Source organism: Protopterus annectens, chromosome 1.part0 (genome assembly GCF_019279795.1).
Source record: "Protopterus annectens isolate FY-2018-M chromosome 1.part0, PAN1.0, whole genome shotgun sequence".
Classification (NCBI taxonomy): Eukaryota; Metazoa; Chordata; order Ceratodontiformes; family Protopteridae; genus Protopterus; species Protopterus annectens.
The window spans coordinates 1,415,982,479-1,416,006,807 of NC_056725.1; the positions used below are offsets into that span (position 1 = coordinate 1,415,982,479).

At 43.1% G+C, this 24,329-nt stretch overlaps 1 protein-coding gene across 1 annotated transcript in view; it reads right to left on the reverse strand.

The window, feature by feature from the left end:
• Positions 1–24,329, reverse strand: part of ZNF292 (zinc finger protein 292) — a 1,171,601-nt gene that overhangs the window by 408,262 nt on the left and 739,010 nt on the right. The window contains exon 5 of the mRNA XM_044067433.1: positions 6,747–6,949. Within this exon, the coding sequence (XP_043923368.1) occupies positions 6,747–6,949 (203 nt within the window). The remainder of the gene's footprint in view (positions 1–6,746; positions 6,950–24,329) is intronic.

Below are 24,329 nucleotides of genomic sequence, written 5' to 3' on the forward strand. Positions count from 1 at the left end.
CAGAGCTCTTTGCCCACATGTCCCCTTACTTTATGGTCCCCTTTCCCAAGGGACTGGGTTTTAAAGCTGAGGTTGAGGCTGAGGTTGAGGCTACTGCCTTAGGCCTTGGGGTAGAGGTCTCTTGAGTAGGATCTCAGAGAAGAGAAGGGAGCCAGTGTCTGCCTGAGTCACCTATCCTATACAGAACCCTGTAAAACGAGGCCCGGCATCAGCAGAGCGTAAAGAATCAATCAGAGCAGTGCAAAGCAGCATCAGAAGCATCATCATCACAACAGGAACAACTGAGGTAGAGTATGACTAAGGGCCTGGTTTTATGTGAAGTAGAAAAGTCCTAAGCCTTTTTTCTTGAAAATCCAAAAATTGCATCCCTGCCATTTGGACTCTCATATGCATGTTTGGAGGGCAATTCCTCAAATTCTTCTTCAGAGGGTAGAGGTCTTCATAAATCAGATTCTTCCTGGATGGGAATCTTCATAAGAATCATCAGAAAGTCTGCTCTGTCTGGTTTGTCAACTCTGAGGACACTGGTTCAGGGCTCTCGGGGTGCTCTAGTTGGGGAGTCTGGAGGCCCTGTCTGGGTGAGATTGGGATCCCCTTGGGTAAGAGATGAGATCCTCCCGCCAGAAGAAAGTGCTGGTGGAACTGGAGTAAGGCAGGGGGCTTAACAACTGGAGGGCACACTTGTGATGGCTGCTTTGCTTTAGGCAGCTTTGGCTGCTTTAGAGATGCTGCAGGGAGGCCTAGAGCAGCCGCACGCTGGGGGCTGGCTGCGGGAAGGGGGAGTGAATCCAGATTCTAGAAGAGAAGACAGTAGTAGGCATTAGAGGATTAGTAGGGCACTGGGGGTAGCAGGCCTCGGTGGGTAGTGGGGGTGGACGGGTTTGACCCGTTTGCTTGAAGATTTTAGGTTTTGAACCTCGCGTTGCTGGGCGTTTGTTTAACTGCGAAACCCAGCGGACCCGCGAACCGCGGTCTTGTCGGTCTTTTTCTTTCTTTTTGAAGTGTTCTTGTCGTCGGATCAAACGGCATAAAAAAGCATAAATGCGAGCTAATAAAAGAAGAAAAACCCTTCCCAAACTCCTAACCGAATTCCCAGCGAAGAGCGAAGCACAGGCTAAACAGCATTGGTACAGGCTCTGTCTGCCCGCAAGGTAAGGTGTAAGAGTGAAAGCAGTTATGAGAATGAGTTATTATCTTTTTTAAACATTTACGTTTAGCCGGACATTTCAGTTACTTTCTTCGGCGGAGAAAAAGAGAGGCACAGAAAGAGCAAGTACTTTTTGGGTAGTAGTAATCTCAGTATCTGTAGTAGGGTAGTAGTATCTGACCCTCTTCTCACTCAGAAGCCAGCAGCGGCTTCACAGCGGAACGCTGCAAGGAAGTCGACTGATGCCGATGCTGATAGACCAGCGAAGATGCAGAGATGACGTCGGGTGAAGTGCTTATTGACCCCCACCAGCAGACCCAGACTTTGGAATCCGGTCATCAAGGGGGGCTGCTGACGACAGGACAACCCATTTGTTAGGACTGCAGATGCATCCTTGAAGGACATCTGGTCTTCCCTCTTGAAGAATAACTGCACCAAGACTGAACTTTGAATCATCACAGGAAAGAACTACTGGTTTATGGACATCACAGTATCTTAATGTAGGAGGGTTAGCAATTTGCTGGTTTGAGGTTATCAAATGCTCTCTGGTGTTGTTCTAACCATGACTATGCAACATTTTTGGGTGTCAGCTCTCTCAAAGGTGTTGATAACTCACTAAGGTCAGGGATAAATTTGCCCAAATACTTAACCATACCAAGAAAACGTTGTAGAGTTTGGACATTGCCTGGAGCTGGCATATTAAGAATGGCTGCTTGTTTAGAAGGATCTGGTCATAAGCCTGTATTGGTAAATAAATGACCTACATAAGTAACTTCTGGTAGTCTGAATCTGCAGTTCAGAGGACTGAGGTTTAAATTCACTTCACATGCTTTGTCCAGAACTTTCCTGACGTTTCTGTCATGCTCTGCTTCACCATTACCTCCAACCGGTAAATCACTGACTATTATTGCATACGAGTAGCCTTAAAAAATTGCTCCACTGCACAATGAAAGACTTCGCTGGCAGAATTTATTCCAAAGGCATCCTGAGGAATCTATCTACCAAATGGAGTACTGAATGTAGTTAGTAGTGAAGATTTGTGATAAAGCATTACTTGTCAAAATGAACACTCTGCGTCTAAGACAGAAAAAACAGTGGCATTTGCCATGAGGGTTGGAATTTCCTCGACTGTAACCATAGGATGATGAGGTCCTTTTTAATGCTTTGTTCCAGTCTCTTGGATCAATGCATATTCAGTAGCTACCATGGAAGACACCCACTCAGATGGTTCTGTGAATGGACAAATCAGACCTTGCTGCACCATTTAGTCTAACTGGACCTTGACTTTGTCCTTCATAGCTACTGGAACTCTCCTTGCTGGTCTGATCAATGGACTGACCTCTGGGTCTACTTTCATGGAGTACACACAACTGGAAGTTTGCCTAGCTTGTCATCAAAAACATCAGCATACTTTGAGAAAATACTGTCACTGAAGCGGGTACTGGGACATGTGCTTACATGATGGACTTCTTTGGTAAAATAAAACAGTTTCATTCTCAAACGGTCTCAGAGACCTAATAATGACTGTACAGGCCTTTTGGACTACATAAAATTGCAAGCTGTAACTGTTCCCAGCTGAATAGCATGATAGCACTACTGAGCCTTCGGTCTGAATCTCTTCACCTCTATAAGCAACAACTTCACACAATGGACCAAATTAAGTTGCTTACCAACTCTCACTTTAGCAAACGTTTCTGCGGACATTATATTACACTTTGAACTAGTGTTTACTTTTGAGCTTTGTGGACTTGCCATTAATCAAGACAGTACAAAATACTTAATTCTTTGCTAATGAATCTACTGCATTAACCTTTTCACTGAGCACTGAACACCATCTACACAGAAAGCAGGGTTGCAGCTCTCTATGATCAACTTACTTTGAGTGACTTTTCTTAACTGAATAAGACTTGCTTGATTTACAAAACTTTTGAAAATGATTCAATTTTTTACACTTGTGGCATTGCTGACCAAATGCTAAGCACTTTTCTCTTTTAGACTCATGATTGGCACCACAACTACGACAGTTAACTAGAGGACTTGACTTGGGTTTTGCTGATTCACCTTTTCACTGTACTGAGCATGCCCTTTTTACTGAAGTATTCTTGGAACTTGCTAGAAAGCTACAAGTCCTCCCAAGGGGTTGAAGCTGCCATGTGCTTAGGCCTGTTTCTGCTTGCAACGTGTTGCATGCTGTCTGCGTTTGCTCTAGACACTGCTGAAACCATCCTCATCACCTGCAAGCACACTTGTGCATCTTTCTGTGAACTCATGGATTTGTCAAATCTCTATGACTTTAATGTAAATCACTGTCACAAAACAAAATCTTTCTCACTGCAGCACTATTAACACCACATTCAAGCCTGTCTTTTACTACCTCATCTTTCTAATCATCGAATCTGCACATTTTAGATTTACTTCTCAAGTCGGTGATACAAGCTCCATAAGTTTCACCTGGCTTTTGGGTCTCTTGTATAAAAATAAATGCCTCTCAAAGGTAACATTTTTCTGGGGGTTGCACATTTCTCTAAATTTACATTTCAAGCACTCAGGGTCCTCTGTTGATTCAGCTGGTACCACAATATGGCGGTTTCCCCTCTCATGCATATACTGCTGGCACATACACAAATGAACACTCTCTTTCAATAGCCTCTGACCCAGCTAAATTAAGTAAAATGAATGCCCTTGTACGTGCATCTTTGTCAGAAAAAGCTGCTTGTATGAAAATATTGTATTCTTGCTCGAATACTCTCCAATTCTCTGCTACATTATGATGAAACAAAAGTGGACTTGGTCTGTGAAATGCCTCTGCCATTGCAACAGATTATGTAAAAACATACACACACAAATATATATATGCCAGAACTTTATGCCTGTACTTGTAATTATGTCCAACAGCACAACAAACTCTTTGAAATAACTACACTTTGCCAAGTAAGTCTCTGTAGCACAAGAACACTTTAAAATCACTGTACTTTATGAAACCACTCCTTATCAGTGTAAGAAATACTTCAAAATGACTGTATTTAAGAATAAACTGTACACAATGGAAAAAGCTCAGAGTAAGAAACACTTTGAAAAGAGTGCACTTTGCCAATAAACTGTACACAGCACAAAAACTCTTCAAAATGGCTGTACTTTGACTGCACTTTGCAATACAACTGTACTTTGGACCCAGCAAGCTGTTTGCAATTGCCCCGTAACAAAGCACACACACTGCAAACACGTTGCACACACTGAAATACTTCGGACAACTCTAGTTATGCTTTGAATGGCTTTGATCTATGCAAAATAGTAGTTTGTGCCCAAACACGATCTTTTACTGGAAAACATGCAGTAGCCTTGCTCTTTATGCTTAAGTTTGTCCTTTTATTGTACTCCTTATGCCCTTTTAATCTATCATGCTCATACTTTTCTTTTGCCCGTTTTACTCTAAACATGCTCGCTATGCAAGCCAAAAGTAATTCTGAGCCCCGTATGAACATTTCTGCTAGTTTTATCAAATATCGTGGTTTCAAACATTTTGTTTAAACAATAAGGTGCTTTGTGCCCCTCGTTTGATTAATACATTTTGTGCTACTCTTTAGAATAATAATGTGTTTTGTACCTTACAAATGCTCTGCTTCATTTTCTTTACCATATAAATAATTTGTGCAGTTTTCCACTACCTTAAGTTCGTTTCTGGTACTTTTTTGTTTGTTTGAGCTCCGTTTCACTGAACCAGCTTGATCTGCCTTCAACTTTAACGCTGCACCTCGCGGCTTGAAGAAGTTGCTCTCTTGTATAAAAAATAAATGCCTCTCAAAGGTAACAACCATGTTGCTTGTCTGGTCAGGATAAAACCAGATGAACATTTGTGGGTTCAGTTAAAGCAGCTTTATTACACACAGACATATCAGGAATGAGGCTTTGTAACTTAAATAAACTTACAGACAGACTGACAACTGCACTCATACATGTTAACACTCTGACTGTTCTCTCAAAATGGCACTGCTGCCTGGCTGCAAGTGGTCACTATTTAAATGCATGTGATTACATCTAGAAATGCTTCTTAAAGGAACATACACACTCTCTGATCTACAATTTCAACTTGCAATTTGGTGCTACGGAGAAAAAAAATGCTTTACAACTGGAAGAGTCCTCATTCCCCTCACTTTTTTAAACATCTTCACTAAGTCTTCAGTAGCTGAACTCAATCATCACTACTGCAACTGTGAAAACATATGACAAAACTTTCGGACATTGTTATAAATGAGAATCAAACAAGCAAGTGTGCTAAGGCAGTAAAGGAAAGGGGATGCCACCCTACACAGTACAAGTTTAGTGTTTCATTAGCTCATGTGAAAAATGATGCAGAAAAGTAAGGAACATCTGAACAGAAGACTACAGGAGGGGCACTCCAGACGTTCAAGTATCTATAAAGCATAAACAAACACAGAGATCATAGATTACAACTCTACATACAGAAACAGGTAGTTTGAATGAATTATGAGGAATATTTTTGAAAAGTACACTTGCTGCTTGATCCTGTCTCTAATACAACACTGTTGATGAATAAGCAGAAAATTAATTGAAAAAAATTCACAAAAAAGGCATAAAGAAACACCGGAAAAAATAAAATCTACGTATCACTCACTAGTAGTTTACAGCACAAAGGTAAAATACAATAAAAAATAACAGGTGTTGTGGAAATGCAGCCATAGTTTGTGAATTAGTGTCACAGAAGATGCTTCCTTTCAACAAAGTGTATGCTAAACATTCAATCTGCAGAAATAAGCCACAATATAGCTTCTTGGGTGGTTACTAGGCTTTGAGAAGCCTACCTTGGTTTACTAGAGCGCTGTCTAGTTAAGTGACTTGCACAGTCACTTAATAGGTAGAGACTGAGGGAATCAACCTGGACTGCAGAAAGCAGCTTAATATCTTAATCTCAATCATCTGCACTGCCAGACAAAGAGATGCATGCACTGTTTACAAAACACCAAGGGTCACGTACATCATGTAACATCTGTCTACTGTAACATGTTGCTTATGGAAAATGTGTATGTTGCCTTTAAATGCACACTCAGACCTTAAAATTCAGCATGTGTATGGGAACATTCTCACAGTAATTAGCTAGATAACAAGGGTTTAACATTCAAGGTGGTATATAAGGAGGTTGTCTGAAAGCAGTTAGTTTCTCATCTACAGGATCGTCTAAATGAAGACTGTTGAAGTACAGAATGAGAACTGTAAAAGTAGGCAACACAACTATTTAACTAGTTAATTGTGTTGGAAAGGATATTGAAGTTTTTGGAACCATCACATAAATACAATTCAAATTCTGAGGCATCTGGATCAGTCCACTGACACTACCAAACCGTGAAAGGTTTTCGTGTGTTAGCCAACACAAAGCAATCACTAAACATATTTACTGACAGTGCTTGTATCACACATGATACATCAGCTATGCAATAAAACAAAAATGAGCCAATATGCACGCACCTTCAAAATGGCAGACAGTGCAAACCTCACTACTAAATTGGATGACAAGAAAACTAAACATACATTAAAAAAAAAAGACATTCTCATTTCTAAATCCACTACGATTTTAAGCACTTACCTCCTCCAACAATTTTTCATTTGAAGACGATGAACAAAGGCAGACAAGGTAGGTCTGCTTGAAACTAATTTTTGCACCAAACTCTGGATGATCTGAGCACAGTTTAGCTAAAGCTGTTGCTTCATCTATGCGGCCTTCTTTCAGCAAGTGCTTTATTCTCATGTCCAAAAGGAGTGGGCCTTCCAGAGACAGAAAGGAATCCACTGTAGGAAAACAAAATATTAAAACAGAGAAATGTCTTTCAGCGTTGGTGCTACACCATCAAAATATACCTTCAATCACATCCATGCATAAAAGACTATAGCCTAAATCAACAGTTCTTCAAGAACACAAAAAGGAAGACTAACTGTACAGGAACAAATTAGTCTTGATATCGGCATACATTTTTTTTTTAATAGGCTGTTGTCAAAACTATGTAAAACAAATGTCATAGATCAAGATGCATTCTTATTAAAAATAAGAAAACGGGATTCAAGCTGGTATTGCTTGCTTAAGCCATGATTCATTAAGTTAAAAATAGTCCGCAGGGCATATACCCAGAGTAGGCCATGGCGGGCACCATGGCGACGACTGGCGCGTCAGTACGCCAGGGTACTAATGCGCATGACCGCGTCCTATCCTCAGTCTTTTCTGCCCAGTCCTAACAATTGGGTAGAATCCATCCTTAGTGCCACCCCCAGAAAATGCTGTTGAAGTGGAAATAGTTTGTTTTGACACAGGCTTGCCCTGCGAACGCTTAAGTAATAGCATAATTGCCTGTGTACATCTACTTTTCCCTTTATTCTGGGGGTCTGGATTATGCGTAAATGATACCTATCCTTATGGAAAATCAAAAGCATAAGGGGCCTGCCAACTCAGACACCCTTCTTGCAGAAGTATAGCCAACAAAAAGCAGTCTCTTGTTGAGGAGACCTGCTGTGTTTCAACACACACAAGAATATGCCAGGCTGTAGATGAAGAGAGGTTGAGCTTGCATTGAGCAGATGACCGTCCTCTTGAGATAACAGATGTGAAACCCTTTGTGCAATACTTTGGCAGCTGGTGGTTTAGTGGAGAAGCGAACGATCCAGTCCCGTTGGGGATCCATGATTGCCTGCTTTAACACTGCTGCTAGGAGTTCTGTGCTCCTGGTAGAAACCCTGCAAAAGTTAGTTCAAGCTTTAGTTAAATTCGGCCATAATCAAATTGGCCTGCATAGAGAGGATAAGAATGTGTTCCTGCTTTTGTTGATGTACCACATGACAGTTGTGTTGTCTGTTAGAATCAACACCTGACATTCTGAGCCCACAAAAATTCCCTTTTGAAGGCAAGGTATGGGAATGACAGTGTCTAAATCCTGGCAGTGCTGTGTCCATACATTTTTGAGATACCATTGGGAACCCTAATGCCTGGAGTCTCAGACAGCTGATACTGATGATGATGATGATAATAGATGATGGTCCTATGATAGTAGTCCGGTCCGGGGTTAAAAAGGCCATCTGGGTCTGGGTTGCTGTATTCTTCAATTCAGTCTCACAGAGAGACATGTGGAGAGGTACTAGACTCTGATTTGAATACTCAGAATAATACCCTAGGCATAGCACTGCTATAATAACATATTCAGATGCTTGAAGGTCTTCCTTTTCTTCTTGAGAAGCAATCAGGCAAATTAAAAGTATTTGAATTCCTTGTAGCCTGAAGTCTGAAGTAAGCTGAGCCAGAAACAGAACCCTTGGTGAATACTCTGGGCTAAGTAGAAGGCCAAGGCAAAGAAGAGAACTGATAATGAGAATCCAGCTCGAAACCGCAGATACTTTCCTGCAACTTAGCCTGAAGATAATAAAATTGGACCGCTGAACGTGCCCTTCCCTTCCTATTAAAACACATGGAATAAAACTTGTGGCCTTTCTTTTGAAGGAGGAGCCGCTGCTGATGCTCCCCATAAATCCACTGAGAAACCTGGAAAACTTGTGAACATTTGAATTGGAGGAACTTGAGTATGCCTTTGAAGACGTGAAATCATTCTTTTCTTTGTGGAGGAGGAATGTCTCTTAGTCTGAAACCTCTCTGTCTTGGAAAAAATAAATTTTTCTTCTTGAGAGAGAGTGTCGCCGTGAAAGGCTTACGAAGACGAGAATCTATTGGTCTTTGGAAAAGCAAGGGAAAAGGATAAAAGGAGCTTCCAGACTGAAAAGAACCCCCTGTCCTGTCTGTCTGAGTGTCTGTGCCCCTGTCTTGACCTCTGAAGAGACGAGAGCCCTAAGCCCTAACCCACGCCTAGACCTACAAGCAACTGGTCAGTTACCCGGCTGTACTCCTACCAGGATAGCCCCAGCCTTAGACTAGGGTGGCTGCTCCTAAAAAAAAATTTTCTTACTAGTTTGCATAGAAAATTTTCAAAATCCATTCTTTAAAACTGCTTCCACTCCATTTTAATGCAAACATAAGACTGTAACCAGGCCAATTAAAACATCAGACTGTAAAGGTGCATCCCAAATCCTGATCTCTTAAGGCAGTGATGACCTGAAATCTCAGAACCACATTGCAAAGAGGAGAGGGGAGGCCTGCACACAAGCCACATTGCATTGAATGCAAAATCCACACACCAACATCAAAAACCAACTCTTGCACTCAATACCTTCTCAATACCAACCGCCGCCACTTCCACACACTCAAGTGGAGAATTAAGAAAGAAGATAATTTTAGGATTTGAGAATGTGGAACTTTCACTCATATGAGATCAGAAGGAAGAGCAGTTTCTATCCCACCTATCAAAGCCCTAGCCTCCTTGTCAGTGGGAATCAGTTTCCTCCTTGTCAGTGGGAACACCTTCTTTTCCCTGAGAAATAGTTTCTGGATTTAGAGCTTGACTTCTAACACTATACTCTAGCTTACTTTACCCCTATACACCCTACTAGTTCCATCAGCTTTAACAGACGCATCAGGGCAACAGATCAGGGTTCAGGAAACAGGGTTCTTCCACCCTCTGCAAAAGGAGGAGCTTCAGGCCTCAAATGGCCCCTGTAAAACAAGACTTTATCAAGGGAGCCCTGGAATGGAATCATCCCTGGCCTTCCCCCATTTAAAGTGCCTCATGGAAAAATGATCTCCCTGAAAATGAAAAACTCTGGAGAGGAGAAGTCAAGGAGTGGCATCATCCATATCAGATCCAGAATAAGGGAAATCATCCCTGAAATCATCCCGCAGAGGACTCAGGAAGCCCTGGAACCTGAATCAAACTCAAAAAACTCCTCCTCCCTAGCAGGCCTTAGGCAGAGGGCCCATAGAACTCTAATAATAGTTAATCAAATCTTCTGCCATTTAAGCATTTTTGTTTTAGGTACAGAACCCTGGGAGAAGCCCCCACGAAAGCTGAAGCTGAAGAAGGCTCACCTCTAAAGCTTTTAAGCACAGAAGGAGAGGCTCCACCAATTACTGTGGGACAAGGAAGAAGAGCAGGCCGAAGCCCCCCCCCAGCAGCCTGGCCTGCCTGATGGGACATCCTTGAACAGTAAAAAGTTCTTCTGGGGAGAACCCATAGAAACTCCTGGCAAACCTCTGGCTCTCCACTGAGTTCCTAAAGAACCGACGTCCGGGACTGCAGTTCTTTCAACCCTACAAGAGAGGACTGCTTTTCACCCTTGTCAGAACTTCCTCAGATCCATGTTATATACAGCAGTAACTAACAATTTATACTTTTCTTTACGTTCCATATAAAAAGCTATGCAAATTACAATTACTGATTTAATCCAAGTACACAAACATATTTCATTCAATTTCAGTTACTGGAAGAGTGGTACATGCATAGTTTGTATTTTTATTACGATTGGTGCTTTCTTTTTACTCCTTATCTTAGTAAGAGCAAAGTCACTGTGCTTCTGGCTGCATAATATTTGATCCTCAGCAACGCCAAGGTCATCCTCGGTAGTTTACCATGGAGAGTATATTTTTTTACTGTAGAAATAATGTAGTCTAATTTTCATCCGTTTTATTATACATTATATTCATGTAACAAAAATGCAGAACTAAATGCTTACTTTATTTTGCATTACACCTAGCAGAGTGATCAAAAGCCTCATACAAATCTTGTTTAAGCACACTGATCAAAAGCCTCATACAAATCTTGTTTAAGGAAGCCAAATGAAATTAATTGGTTATTCATGTCTAGGTGTGACTAATGCCGCAGACACCACACTATGGCCCCTCTCTGAGAAGCAGTGCCCGAGCCTTTATCAAAGTTTGTGGTAAACACCTGGTCCTGTAATGGAGGTCTTTTCTAGGGGGGAGAACCTAGCAGTTTTAACAAGTGGCATTAGAAAACACACCCAGAACCTACCAGCCCTTGGTAATGGCTAACCAAGTTGGGCAAACCTGTACAAAAAGCTTCCCCCACAGGAAATCCTGACAAGCAAGTCATGACTGTGATTTAGGACCTGTATAATCAACCTGAGAGATGACTGGCAGAAAAGGGAAGGGAAACACTATCTAGTGTTTAGATGCTTTTATCATCCTACTAAAGGGCTGCTACTTCATGGGGAAATGGATTTGTACTGAAAAATTAGCCAGATGGTGCACACACAAAAAAAGCCTCCACACTGATCAACACCCATGCATTCTTTTGCAAATCTTCTGTAAGGTCCTGGGAAGTCTAACTTGAGACAGTGTCACCCTCTCATGGTACCTCCAGATTGGTTATCTTACCTTTAATGGAGGACAGCCGGAGACAATCTCTGCTTCAGGCATAATCTGAACCTGCTGTCCTAGAAAAAGCATCAGCAATGTAAAAATGACAACAGGGTAGTTAAAAGCCCACTAAAGAAGTCACTGCAATTTTTTTTCAGACTAAAAATGCAGAATCAAGGTGCTATACCACCACGTCCACATTCAAGTCCAAAAGGAAGGACTGAAACAGGGACATGTGAGACTGAAAATAAAGAGATCCAAGACAGAGAGTAGTAGAGCATCCTGTTTCTTAACTGTCCACAGCTGACAACTCTGGCACAATAGAAAGGTAGTGTGGCCTTTTGAATCTGCTGCACTAAAACGTTAACCTGAAACACTCCAAATGTGACACAGTATAAAGTACACAATCTACCTTAAATGTTACTTCATTTTTCTCTGGGTCTGGTAAATGCCATCACAATATTATGAAAAATAAAATGAACCCAGATGCTTCCACAACAGAAAGGTAAGGGATAGTAACAAAAAGGTCATCATCTTTTTTTCTAAATGCTGACAAACTTTTGGGAAAATACACAAGTGCAGATGCTGCCTTATAAGTATCTCAAAAGGAGAGGGTCATTTGGGATAAAGAGAGGACTGTTTCATTATCCTTGTCAATCTCAAAAGCAAGGACAGAACTGTACACGCAGCTTACCATAACAGTAGATGCCTGACTGGGATCACTGTTGCAGTCATTAACAGACAAGGTCTTCGCCACACGAACAGCCTGATATCTACATGGACTTCTAGCACTGTGGAAGCTACCCCCCCAGTAGAGCTGAAGCCATACTCCCTTAATATGTACCTGGTATAAAGGTGGCATGTGCTCGCTCCATCTTTAGCATTTTCTTGCCCAAACAAGGCTAAAACTAACGGCTTTCTCCAGAATCTGCTCCCCTCCCCCGATTGGCTAAGAAAAACCTAGAAACCAGTCACCCCAACTGAATCTAGACAAAAGGGGGAGAGGAGACGGAGTCTTACTAGGATGCAATAGGAGCAAAGGATCCTATAAGGTAGGGGAGTGACTTTCGTCACCTACCCCAGCCCTAGCATGCACAAGCAGGGTAGCTGGGTTGGATACAGGGAAAGTAGTAGTGCACAGTGATCCCACTCAAAAATTTACTGTTATGACAAGCTGCTTACATAGGTTCATAGGTAGGTACTATGCTACTGGCCCTAGGGCCTATACAAGCCTAGCCAAAAATGTACCCTGGCTTTTGCCACCCAAGAAAATTATTTTCCTGTGCCCTTGTCAAGCAGAACCACAGAAGTGATCCCTGGGGTGAATTTCCTATTACCCATCGAATCATCAAGATTTTTCTTGAAGAGTGCTAATGACGAGCTCTGTTTGACATAGATAGGTAGTCTATTCCAGAGTATGGGAAGTCTCTGGGAAAAATGAATGCGAGTTTCAAGGGCAGAGAATCTTTCTGTTCATAGGTTCATAGATTAATACTAGGCTGACTGCTCTTGCGAGCCATTTTAAGCCTAGCCAGTTATCCCTTATGAGACTCACACCCTGCACCTAGTGTTTGTAAGGCAAACACCTTAACCATTAGGCCACCCTCTCATACTTGTACTATGTTATTTGTGTGCATCACTGTTCTAGTCATAAAAGATACAAAGCGACTAAATTGTGGCCAGAATGAGGGAGGTTAGCTAGGATCCAGATGGGGTCTGGAGAAGCCCCTGCAAAACTGCATAGGCAAATAGGAGCTCTGGATCTGGACAAAATATCCAACCTACAGTGGTATGAAAATGTGTCCCTGTTGCTGCCTCAAGAATGCCCCTGAGCACTTCACCCCCTCCCCAAAATACAGTACCAGCTGCAGTACCCCTTGTAGAATGTGATCTAAATTAATTCTTGTAATGTCTTATCAACCTGTAAATCACAAAATGTAATCAGCTAGGCTTTTTTATTTTTCTGCAGTGAAAGTAAAAGAGTTGCACTGTCTATCTAATCTCCTTGGGATGAACCACATAATATCCCAGAGGTCTGTCAACACCAAAGGAGTACATGACTCTCTCCTCCCTGTATTGAAGATTAAAGAAAAAAAAGGCAGGAAACTGGAGAGCTTGATTTAAAGACTCCTCCGTCACTACTTTTGGCATGAAGGACTACTATGCAAACATACCATGTCTATGGAAAACTAAGAATGAATTTCTGTATAGCAGAGCCTGGAGCTAGGATACCCTCCTGTTAAGACAATACGAATGACTTTTTTCAAGTACAAAAAAAAATAAAGTTGCTGGCCCAAAGGGTGGTACCGTCAATTTTCCCAGCAAGAAGTTCAAATCCCAAGCTGGAGTCTATTCTTTTCTAGGGAGCCTGAGGTGAAGGACACCTTTCACAAATTGCCTAACAGGGGCCTGGACGCTAGAGGGGGGTAGGTCTATGATCAGGGAAGATGAAATAGCTGACAAATCCAGCTTCAATGAGGCAGTAACTAGTCTAGTAGTAAACAACTTGGGCAAGTACTACAGAAACACTTGTGTATGTGCAAACTTTGGGTCGATTTAGGTAGGTATGCTTTCCTTACAATTTGCATCCAAGTGTCCCTCATGAAAGTACACCATCTGAATAAAGTTCAAACAAAGTCGTATCTTCACATGCAAGAAGTTTGAGCATGGGCAGTCTTGAAACTACTAAGGACTGCATGATCTGCCTCAAGAGTTTCACGTGCTGAGGCAACAGTGGAGGTTTTTCCCTTATGATCTCCAAGAGGAGGAAAAACAAGTGTGCTGAGACAACCAAAATGAATCTTGGGTGGGACATCTGATGAGGAAGGCTGCAGATCCACAACAGGACAGTGCCTTAGACACTACTACCATCTGCCGATTTCATGTAGTTGTCCATGTAGTGCAGAAATCACCTAGAAACTTGTGAGCAAAATGGGAGATATCTCTGAGCTCTTCTTTAGCTAATGTAGATGCCCTCTTTTACAATTACAGTGGTGATACTGTCCTCCCTTTCTGCAACCACAAAAATGCCTTCAGAGTCAGACGCCTGGAGACAAACATCTGATTCAAAAGGAAATATCAACTCTTTGGCCAAGGAGGACAAGCAATAACAAAGCACAATGACTTCTGGAAGCACAATGCCAGAACCTATGGTAGCATACATCAAGGCTGGGGCTGTAAAACAACCTCTATGATCCTGATATCTGGAAAGTACAGTTTTGTACCTACCATAAATGTAGATGTCCGATAGGTATGCATCTGCAGTCATAACATATGAGTTGTCCTGCCTCAGGCAGCCCTTCGGTCGGCCGGATTCCAAAGTCTGGGTCTGGCCTCAGTTGATGTCGCACTTTCCCCCTGACGTCAGAGCTTCTGGGGGTATAAAAGCATCAGCAGATGCCATTTTCCTCAGTTTTTCTTGCCCCAGATGCCAGGTGCCCTCTAGGAAGGCTAAATTTGGATAAATGCAGAAAAGTTCCAAACATTTGCAAATTATATACATGTGTAAACAAACAAATACACCATAATAGATTCCCCCAGCTAGCTGAAAGAGGGGTAAGTACCCTAGGAATACCACAGAGGGGAAGGAGGGTGGGTAATCCTGACTGCAGATGCATACCTATCGGACATCTACATTTATGGTAGGTACAAAATTGTGCTATGTCCTTCAAGGATGCATCTGCAGTCATAACATATGGGTAGAATACCATAGCCAATCTGGGGGAGGAGGTACTAAGAGAAAGATGGTGTAGTTAAGATCCCCTGCAGCACTGCAGTTGCAAACCCTGCTCGGGATCTGGAGTATAGAGGTAGATTGTAATGTTTGGCAAATGTATGCACGGAGCTCCAAGTAGCAGCTTCTAAAATGTCCTTGGTAGCCACCCCTCGTAGGAAAGCTGTAGTGGTGGTTGTGGCCCTTGTGGAGTGAGGCCTGATGTTTTCAGGAACTATCTTTCCATGAAAGGAGTAACAAAAGTGAAAGCAATTTCCTATCCATTTTGAAATTGTCTGTTTGGAAATTGCTCTTCCTTGCACCCCAGTTGCATATGCTACTAAAAGTTGGTCAGTTTTTCTGCTAGTTTTCGTTCTGTCCAAATAGTAGCATAGTTGTCTGTGTATATCCAGGGTGTGCAAAAGTTTTTCCCCTTTGTTCTGTGGGTTAGGGAAGAATGTAGGCAAATGAATAGCTTGGTTCAAGGATACCCTAGATACTACCTTTGGCATGAAAGTAGGATTGGTTCTTAGTGACACTCTATCCTGGTGAAAAATAAGGAAAGGCTGTACTGCCATTAATGCTTGTAACTCAGATACTCTTCTTGCTGAAGTGATTGCCAGAAGGAATGCAGTTTTCCAAGATAAAAACTGTAGGTCTGCTGATGCTGCTGGTTCAAAAGGAGGTAGTGTCAGTTTTTCCAGCACAAAGTTGAGATCCCATGCAGGTAGAGGGGGTCTTCTTGGAGGTTTAACATTTTTGATCCCTCTCAAAAATTGCCTGAGAAGAGGGTGTGAGAAGATAGGTGGATCCATATTGTATTCTGCTGAAATTGCTGAAGCATGAATCTTAATGGAAGAATAAGACAGGCCATTGTGGAACAATTCTGCTAAGTATTCTAGGATGTGTGCTAGGTTTGCCACTGTGACATCTGTGCCCTTTGATGTGCTCCAAATGAGAAATCTCTTCCACTTAGCTGAGTATGTCTTCCTTGTGGAAGGTCTGCGAGCCTCCAGGATAATGTCCTTCACCCTCTGAGATAAAACAGTTTGGTTGGGATTTAAAGAATTTTCCAGGAAGTTAGCTGCAATGTTTTCAAGTTGGGATGCAGGGTCTTGAAATTGTTCTGTGTTAGAAGAAGAGGCCATAGGGGAAGAGGCCATGAATTTGCCTGAGACATGCTTCTCAATAGTGGGTACCAGTGTTGTCTTGGCCAGTCTGGAGCTATTAGTATCACTTTTGGCTGTTCCTCCCTGATTTCAGTAGAACCTTATACATCAGTGGGAGAGGTGGAAAGGCATATACTGTTAGGGCATTCCAACTGAAAGAGAGAGAGTCCACCCTCCATGCTCGTGGGTGGCATGTCCTTGAGCAGAATTGTCTTCAGTTGGTGGTTGAGTGGGGAGGCGAACAGCTCTATCTCCGGCATTCCCCATGTCTTTGTTATGAGTTTGAAGATGTCTGGATGCAGCATCCATTCGTATGCATCCATGGTAGTTCTGCTTAAGCTGTCTGCTAGTGCACTTTCTTTTCCTGGTACGAACTGGGCCTGCAGCTGGATATTGAGATTCAGGCATAGATCCCACAGATCCATAGCCATCCGGCATAGAGGATAGGAATGTGTGCCTCCCTGTTTGTTTATGTACCACATGACCGTGGTGTTGTCTGTCCTTATTAACAGATGTCCTTGTTGGAGGAAGGGTCTGAATGCCTCGATTGCATGCCTCACTGCCAGCATTTCCTTTTGGTTTATGTGCATGCTTAGCTGCCCTTGAGGCCATAGGCCTTGGATACGTTTGTCCTCCATGTGTGCTCCCCATCCTCGGTCTGAGGCGTCCGTGGTGATGGTCTGCCTTGTTTTTGGTGTGTTAAAAGGCAACCCTCTCTGTTGGACTGGCAGGCCTGAGCCCACCACAGAAATTCCTTTTGAAGGCATGGAATGATTGGTATCATGGTTTCTAGACTGTGTTGAGACCATACACTCCTTAGGTACCATTGTAATTTCCTCATATGCAGCCTGGCATGTGGAATTAAAATTATGCAGGATGCCATGTAACCCAGGGCCTGCAGGACTTTCCTTGCAGTAAGCTGAGTTTGTCTTGTCAGAATCATGAAGTAATCTGGAAGTTGGTTTTGTTTTTCTTCTGTGAGAAAAGCCATCTGGGTGATTGTGTCCAGATCCGAACCAAAAAGGTTATCCTTTGGGATGGTACTAGTCTTGACTTTTGGATGTTGACTGTGTATCCCAAGGTCTGTAGCAGGTGTATGGCATAGGCCAAGTCCTTTAACAATTTTTTCTTGTTGTCCGCTTGTATTAGGCAGTCGTCCAGGTATGGATAAATTTGATTTCCCTGAAGTCTGCAATGTGCAATTACTGATGCCAGGCATTTCGTGAATACTCTGGGCGCACTAGATATGCCAAAGGGCAATGCTGAGAATTGATAATGCTCTGATCCTGCAAGAAATCAGAGGTGTCTTCTGCAATCTGGTCGAATAGAGACGTGCAGGTATGCCTCCTTGAGATCTAGAGTTACCAGCCAAGACTCATTGCCCAACATGGGAAGAAGTTGCTGTAGGGTCAGCATCTTGAATTTTGGCACAATCAGATAAGTGTTCAGTGCGGACAGGTCGAGAATAGGCCTCCATTGGTTTTCTTTTCTTGGTACAAGGAATAGTCTGGAGTAAAATCCTTGGCCTTGTTCTGTACATGGTACCTTTTCTATAGCTTTCATCTGAAGTAAATTGCTGATTTGTCTGAAAGCCTCTGCCTTCTGGTTTGGTGGAAGGTTTGGCATTCTACTTCTTTTTGGCAAAGTGTGGAAGTGAAACCTGTATCCTTTGTCTATTATTTGCAATGTCCATGTATCTTTTGTAATGCAATGCCAGTTTTTTGAGAATAAAGCCAGTTTTCCGCCCAAGGGTGCTTCCAGTTGATCCCTGGTAGGTGGGGTCAGAGTCAAGTCATTGGGTCTGTCCTGTAGTAGTGGTTGTAGTTGTAGCTGTTGCACTACTCCTCTGGCTGGCAGGCTGCCACTGACGGCCTCTGTAGGGGCCCTTCGATTGACCTCTGCCTCTAGGACGCCTGTTCCTGCCTCTTTGTGCTCTGGACGAGTCTGGAAAGGACTAATTCTTTGTAGGCCAGTTTCTGCTGTACCTCGGTGGTTGAACTTGTAGGAAATCTTTAACAGTTTGCACAGATTTTGCTTTTTCTTCCACCTTTTTTAGAATCTCCTGTGCAGAGGAGCCAAATAAATTTTGTTTCTCCATTGGAGCATCGGAGTTTAGCTTTGACATGGTCTGGCAAAGATTGCTCCTTCAGCCAGGCATGCCTACGAATAACTGCCCTAGTCATAGCTGATCTAAATGAAGCCTCCAGTGCATCATAGCCACATTTTAAAAAATGATTACTAACCTGTTGTGAGTTATGTACCAAATCCTGAAGGGATTTACGGTCTAAGGGTTCAGGAGAAGAAAGTTTCTTATTCAATTGATCTAACAAAAATTCTTGGTACTGTATCATATGGAATTGACAGTTTAATGCCCTGGCAGAAAGAGTAGCAGATGTATAAACCTTTTTTTTTTTTCCCCATCTCTCTAAAGCTCTAGACTCTCTTTCAGAGGGTAGGGGATTTTTGGCAGTAGCGGCTGCAACCCTTTAGGGCCCTGAGAAATAGTTTCTGGGTCTGCAGCATGGGCTTTATACAGATGGAAATGAGAATCCGGGACCCTGTAATATCTGTCAGGTTTGGCAGGGGCCGGAGGAAGAGAATCAGGGGCTGTACTGACATCATTGTACACATCATCAATTACATTTAGAACAGGAGGTATAGCTAAGGGCCTATGCTGAGGCAAATGCAAAAAGGTCCTTAATCTTTTTCTAGAATCAGAGAAATCCTGACCTTGCCATTGAAAGTGCTCTCTCATGGAGTGTAAAGTCTCCCCAAAGGAAAATTCTTCAGGAGGGGAGGCCGAAGGGATAGATTCCTCTACATCTGAATCCTCATAAGGCGAGTAGGCCCCTTCCTGGTGGTCTGACAAATCAGATCCATCCGTGGTGTAATCTGAGGAGTGAGGTTCAGATGGGTCAGTCCTGGGCCTTTTGTCTGGAGGAGGTTGAGAGGCCCTGTCTGGGTGAGGTTGTGAACCCCTTAAGGAAATAAGGTCCTCAGCAAGGCTGAGGATCTGTGAACTAGAGGTAGGCCTCTGGGATGTAGATTTGGGAGGCAAAGCTTTTGAAAGTTTGGCAGCTCTAGCCCTGGAGAAGGCCTTAATAGACATAGAAGCTGGGGGCCTAGCTGCCCCACATGCAGGGGTAGAAATGTCCAATGGTATGGTGTCGGACAATTCCTGAACACTAGCTTCGGTAGGGAGTTCTGAAGCCAACTCAGCCGGGGCCTCTCTGGCCTCGGTGGTCGGAAGTATGGTTTCGGTAGTAGGAATCGTCGTGGATTCGGTTTCGGACGAAACCGAGACACTCGCGATAGGCCTAGCCGTGGTTTCAGCCGAAACCGCGGGCCGCGAGTGTCGGTCCTTTTCCTTGCGTTTTTTTACCATATGCGAAGTCGGAGTCTCCGACGGCATTTTATAAGCAAAAGCGGCTCCAAAAAATTCCTCTGCAAACTCCGACCGACGTCTAAGAGTCCGTCGGTTGAAGGAGGCACAGGCTAAACAAGCTGATACGTCGTGGTCTGGGCCTAAGCAAGGAAGGCAGTAAGAATGGAAATCCTTATGAGGTATTTGTTTCCCACAAGTTAAACAATTATTTACTTTGTCTGACATCGGCTGAGGCAAGAAAGAGTCCCCAATGGGGTACTTAGCTTTTTTCGAAGTCTTCGGTAGCTGAAATCTCTGGATCTGACCGACCGGCACTTGCGAACAGCTTCTGCTTCGGGCACCGCGCGGCAAGAAAGACTGAGGAAAATGGCGTCGGCTGATGCTTTTATACCCCAGAAGCTCTGACGTCGGGGAAAGTGCAACATCAGCCGAGGCCAGACCCAGACTTTGGAATCTGGCCGACCGAAGGGCTGCCTGAGGCAGGACAACCCATATGTTATGGCTGCAGATGCATCCTTGAAGGACATCCTAGAAAGACCAGAACTCTGAGGTTAGTAATCTCAAAGCCATTCACTCTGTGGGCTCCTTCTCCTTCACTATTAAGTTTATTCATTAGGGGATGTCTGCTGGAGTCTTTTGCTAAAACCCAGCTCACACAGCAGCTTGCAAGGGTCACATGCCTCTTTCTATGCTGAGATGGCTGGAGAGCTAGTGTCCTTCTAATACTTTTCTTACTAACACTGCTATAAAAAGGACAGTTTTGTACATCTTGGTCAGGGATTGGGCAACACATACACAATAACATGTGAAAATCTTTGGGATGTATCCACCTGTTGCAGATGCACCTAGTCACTTTCTTTAAGAAAGACATAATACATACCACTCTGTATATTGGTTAAGTCAACCACACACCCTTTAATTGAACAAGTTATACTCTACAAGACAACAAACTATGCCCCCAGCAGGGTACTTACCTGCCCAGACAATACACCAAACTCAATCATGGGCTGACAACCATTCTTTAACATGCTTGATAGAATCATGAACTGCAGCAAGTCAGAAATGAAGGCAGTCTGGGCAGATGCCATTTTTACACCAGCCAAGGCAGGGAAGGGTGCAGAGCTCTGAAAATCAAGCCAGAAAATCATCTCTACCTGCAGCACAGATTCCATATGACAAGAATCCAACAGTGACAAAATATACAGTTAAAGCTGCAGTCTTTAGTCTTATAATACTAAGAATTTTATTATCACCACTTGTGGCAATATGAGGTATTACCAGCTATGCCAGGAGAAGTAGGGCAGTGGATCTTTAACATATGCCAGCACAGCTACCTGAATTGTATATTATTTTAATATTAAACTGACTTGTACAAATACTTGTGTTGAAAATGTATCAACAGTGGGTCCTTCTGGACAGAAAAGAAATATACATGCATGTAGTAACTTACTAAATGTATGCACTGTAACTATTGACATGATTATATTCTAACAAAGGATACCGGAAGAGAAGAGGTTAATCACAGTCCAGCTGCAGCTAACTTTGAAAAATGCTCTGAAATTAAACTACTGAGCCTATGCCATATAGAGGTTAGCTCACAGTTATGAATGAAGTCAGAGACCCCATGTCTGCAAAAAGTATGGTTTGTTGGTCTCTGTAGGAGACCTCTAGTAGCTGCTCTGCATATATTATCAATAGAGGCTCAAACATGGAAGACAGCGGAACTGGCTACTGCCTTCACAGAATATGCCTTTACAGGTCTGGCAGCTGCACTTTCCTTCTGTTATAAATGAAGGTTATGCAGTCCTTAAGCCATCTAGCCACAGTAACCTTAGAAACTGGTTTGTCCAGAGAAGTAGGAGAATGAAACAAACTGATCAGATTTTCTGTAGTCATTTGTTCTGTGAAGGTAAACATTTGTCTGTGGACATTAGTAAATGTAGACAATATTTGCCTTTGTTTGAAAGCTTGGGAAAAAATACTGGAAGTTGTACAGGTTGATTGATATTGGTGTGCGATATTACTTTTGTTAAAAATGAAGGATTTGTTTGTGAAGACACCCTGTTCTTATGAAAGATTATGTAAGGAGGCCTGAACGATAAGGCCTATAACTCAGATGCTCTTCTTGCAGAAGTAATAGCAATCAAAAATGAGGTTTTCCAAGATAAATACTTCAAATTGCAATTTGCAGATGGTTCAAATGGGGGATTAATTAGAGATTGTAGCATCAGATTCAAATTCCAAGAAGTAGATGGATCCTTGTACAGAAGTCTCGGCAATCAAGTTCCTTTCAGAAAGGATTTGCAAAGTTTGTGCGACAGTAGAGCTGTATCATTTAGTCTGTTATGAAAATTTCAAATTGCAGCTAGATTTTGAGGACGCCCCCTCATTGAAAAGAGATGCTAAAAATTCCAAGACCTTATGAAATGGTGTAGAGTATGGGTCAAAAATGCTATCTGTAGCCCATTTTGAAATATTTTTCCACTTGCTGCTGTATAACCGCCTAGTCATAGGTTTGGATGGAGGCTAGAACAAATCGTTGAACTAGGACAGAAAGTTTGGTATGCCTGACAATCACTGGAACTGGAGAAGCCATGCAGTGAGCTTCAGATTTTGAAGATTCGGATGAATGAGTCCCTCTGGATGGGACAAAAATTCTGGAACCGGGTCCAGTGTCCAAGGTTTATGAATTGAGGCCACAGAAAGGGAAACCATATCCATCGAGGCCAGAATGGAGCAATGGGAATTATCTTGTTCTTCGGCCTGTTGGCTTTCTTCAGAAACTGGGAAATGAGAGGAATCAGGGGAAAGGCATACAGTAGACTGGGGGGGGGTCAATTGTGGAGGAGAGCATCTCTTGGTGAATCCCCCAGAGGGGGAATTAGGGCAAAGTAGCTGCTGCACTTGTTCTGGGGGATGCAGCGAGATCACAGCATGGCTGACCCCATCAACGGAATTTCCTTTCTGCCAAAAAAGGGTAGAGAGACCACTCTTGAGGCATCAGGATGCTTCCACTCAGGTTTGTCCGCAATCACGTTGGAGCTCCCTGGAATACGTGTTGCGATTACAAAGTGGCCAGATGAAAAGTACAGTTGTGTACACTTACCATAAATGTAGATGTTCGAGTGTATTCACTGTTGCAGTCATCACATTTGGGTTATCCTGCTAGGGGTAGCACTCAGCCCGAATACCAGAGGCTTAGTATTTCTGCATCAGCTGCTGTCGCTAGAGGACTGACATCAGGTCATCAGTGGTCAAAATAAGGCAGCAGACGTCATTACATCAGTTTTTCTTGCCCTGTCAGGAGCCCCCAAATACGTAGCTAGGTTATGGTGGAAGAACACCACCAGTAGAAAGTAAATACCAAAAATTCCATGTAAGGAGAGAGAGAGAAGGCGATTGGGGGGGGGGGGGGCAGGACTGCAACAGGGAATACACTCTAACATCTACATTTATGTTCAGTGTACACAACTGTACTATGTTCTTCGTGTTTCACTGTTGCAGTCATCACATTTGGGTTGATTCAAAAAGCTGAAGAAAAGGGTGGAGGCAGTCAAGAAGACTGGGGGGGGGGGGGCTGGCTAGGATTCCCATGCAAGACTGCAGTGGCAAAGCATGCCTTGGATTTGGAGAAGATAGGCAGGTGGTAATGCTTGGTGAAGGTATGAACAGATGTCCATGTTGCAGCCTCCAGGATGTCCCTGGTGGGGCCCCCTCTGAGAAAAGCTGCAGAGGTGGAGGTTGCTCTGGTGGATTGTGTCCTGACCTCCTTTGGGGGCAGTTTCCCATGCTGTTTGTAGCAGAAATGGATGCAGTGTGCTGTCCATTTGGAGATTGTTTAGATATGGCCTTGCCCTTTGCCCCTGCTGCAAAGCTAACTAGCAATTTATCAGTTTTTCTAAAATATTTAGTTCTGTCCAGATAGAATCTGAGCTGTCTGTACACATCTAGAGTGCAAAATCCTTTCACCCTTGTTTTGTGGGTTAGGGAAAAAGGTGGGCAACTGAATAGATTGGTTGAGAGCCAAACTGGACACCACTTTAGGCATGAAGGATGGGTCAGTCCTGAGGGAAATCCTGTCAGCATGGAAAATGATGAAGGGTTCTACAGCCACGAGTGCTTGTAGCTAGGATACTCTTCTAGCTGAAGTAATGGCCAGAAGCAAGGCCGTCTTCCAAGAGACGAGTTTTAACTATGCTGAAGATGCAGGTTCAAAGGGGGGTAGGGTGAGCTTTTCCAGCACAAAGTTAAGGTTCCAAGCTGGGGTAGGAGCTCTTCTGGCTGGCCTTAAGTTATTAGCCTCTCTTAGGAACTGTTTGATGAGAGGCTGAGAGAAGAGAGGTGGCTCTGTGCTATAATGAACAGAGATACCAGAGGCATAAATTTTAACAGAAGAGAAGGATAGACCCATGTGTAGTAGGCCTGCTAGGTAATCCAGGATGAGAGGTAGGGAGGGCTGTGCTGTTCCGGCTCCCTTAGCCGGGATATAGGTGCAAAACATTTTCCACTTGTCAGCATAGGATTTTCTAGCGCTGGGGCATCTGGCCTCATGTATAACATCTAGGACTCGTTTGCTTAGGCTGGCAGCTTGAGAAGAGGTCAAAGAATAAGCCAGGATGCCAGGTTGAGGGTCTGCAATTGGGGATTCACGAATT